The sequence below is a fragment of the Enhydra lutris genome, unplaced genomic scaffold (assembly GCF_002288905.1).
Source record: "Enhydra lutris kenyoni isolate GAN:26980312 unplaced genomic scaffold, ASM228890v2 scaffoldscaffold68, whole genome shotgun sequence".
Classification (NCBI taxonomy): Eukaryota; Metazoa; Chordata; class Mammalia; order Carnivora; family Mustelidae; genus Enhydra; species Enhydra lutris.
In genome coordinates this window covers 7291927-7293891 of record NW_019154152.1, presented here as the reverse complement: position 1 = coordinate 7293891, position 1965 = coordinate 7291927, and the positions used below count along the sequence as shown (strand labels likewise).

The 1965-nt window shown below is 45.2% G+C and overlaps 1 protein-coding gene across 1 annotated transcript; it reads right to left on the bottom strand.

Annotated features, from left to right (window-relative positions):
* Positions 1 to 629: 629 nt before the first annotated feature.
* LOC111159582 (olfactory receptor 226) lies at positions 630 to 1611 on the bottom strand. Its single transcript, XM_022522116.1, is given in 2 exon segments — positions 630 to 987; positions 989 to 1611. Coding segments are annotated over 2 exon segments (981 nt in total).
* Between the last annotated feature and the right edge of the window lie 354 nt (positions 1612 to 1965).

Below are 1965 nucleotides of genomic sequence, written 5' to 3'. Positions count from 1 at the left end.
GGTAATCAGGAAATGAAGCTAGAGATCTCTGTAGTGCAGGAGGTGATATGTTGCCAACACAAAAATTCTCACTTTCCTATCTACTTGCCTTGTAATTCATACTAAAATAATCACCTGGGTCCCTGCTACCTCATAGGCTACAGTCAGTGGCTTGTGGCTAGAAGAGATCTCACCAAAAGTCTCCTAAAGCTATTCTATAATGAAGCCTGTGCTTCCTTGAATGGCTTCCTCCTTGTGCTTTCCTTTTCTACCCTTTCAGCCTCAGAAGTAAATCAAAGAGCAAATCCAAGAAAGGCCATTTAGAGAGATACTAGTTCTGCATTTGTTTGCTTATTTAAATACTGAAGTGCTATCAGTCTTTTGCTCGGTCAGTCCTTTCCACCCCATCAGGATACATGATTCATGAACTGTTCTATGTAAACTACAATAGAGCAGAGGACATGGGAACTTCTAGCATGTATCTTCAGTGCTGTCCAGAAATCCAGCTGTCAACTTTCAATCCATCCCTCTTCTTTCTTTCTCTTGGATTAGTTCCTTGAAGGTGGTTTTGAATCCTAGTTCCTAATTTAGGCCGTAAGAGCTCCTCTGGACTTTATAGAAGATACGGATGCCAAGCTCAAGAGCATTTTCTACCCATCTCGGCTAGCTTTCCCGTGCTTAGCATCCTGGCCCCGGATTAGGTGCAGAGTACGGCGTAGGGCTCTCTTGACCTCTTGATTGCGCAAGCAGTAGATGATAGGGTTAAGCAATGGTACAATAACAGCATAGAGCACAGAAACAAGCTTGTTGGTGTCAAAAGCTGAGAGTGCCTTTGGCCGGGCATAGATGAAGATACTGGCTGCATAGAAGATGATCACAACAGTGAGGTGAGAGGCACAGGTGGAAAAGGCTTTATGGCGCCCGGCAGCTGAAGGAATGCGCACCACAGCACCAGTTATGGCCACATAGGAGGCCCCAGTGACAGAGAGTGGCCCCAGCAAGATAAATGGCCAGAACAAAGTCTGTAAGCTCTGCTGTTGACATGTCAGTGCATGAAAGATTGAGCAATGGGGAAACATCACAGAAGAAGTGGTTGATGATGTTGGGTCCACAGTAGGAGAGGCGAGAAATGAGAAAAACCTTGACCATGGAGATGCCAAAACCTCCAGCCCAGGAGCCAGCTGCCAGCTGCACACACAGCCAGCCACTGACAATGATAGCATAGTGGAGAGGATGGCAGATGGCTACATAGCGATCATAGGCCATAACAGCAAGAAGGACACACTCAGTGCAGCCCAGTCCCAGGAAAAAATAGAGCTGTGTCATGCAGCCCTCAAAGGAAATTAGCTGTCCCTGGTTCTTTTTGGACCCAACAAAGCCAGCTAACATCTTGGGAATAGTGACAGTAACATACCAGATCTCCAAGAAGGACATATTAGCCAGAAAGAAGTACATGGGTTTGTGAAGGGTGGGGTGGTTCCTAATTGCCATAATGATGAGTGTATTTTCAGTCAGCACCAACACATAGGCCAGCAGAGAAAGGGCAAATAAAAGTGCCTGCAGTGGTGCAGGAGCTGGGAAGCCCAGCAACACAAACTCACTTACCCTCCCACTCTGGTTCCTCTGCTCCATGTTGTCAGTCTTGCCCACTGCTTTTTAGGAGAGGGAACAGAGGATCTTCAGGAGCCAACAGCAAGGACCCAGCCTTTTTCTTGGTGGATTTATATTGACAGAATATATGTAATGCATGTAATTTATCACTGAACTGAGGCCATCACTTTCTTCTGTAATCTTGAAATGAGCTAAGACAAAAGTGGACAAAAACAAACTGCTTCATATTGATGATAGGATAAAAATCTGTTTTGGCCCTTGGAGAAGCATATACTGATGAACACTTGTAAAAGTGATACTAGTTGGCCCCTGAAGAATATAGATCAAAACCAAAAATAGTAAGAGAGTCTAGGCTGCCCTAGTGTGAGAGGTTTT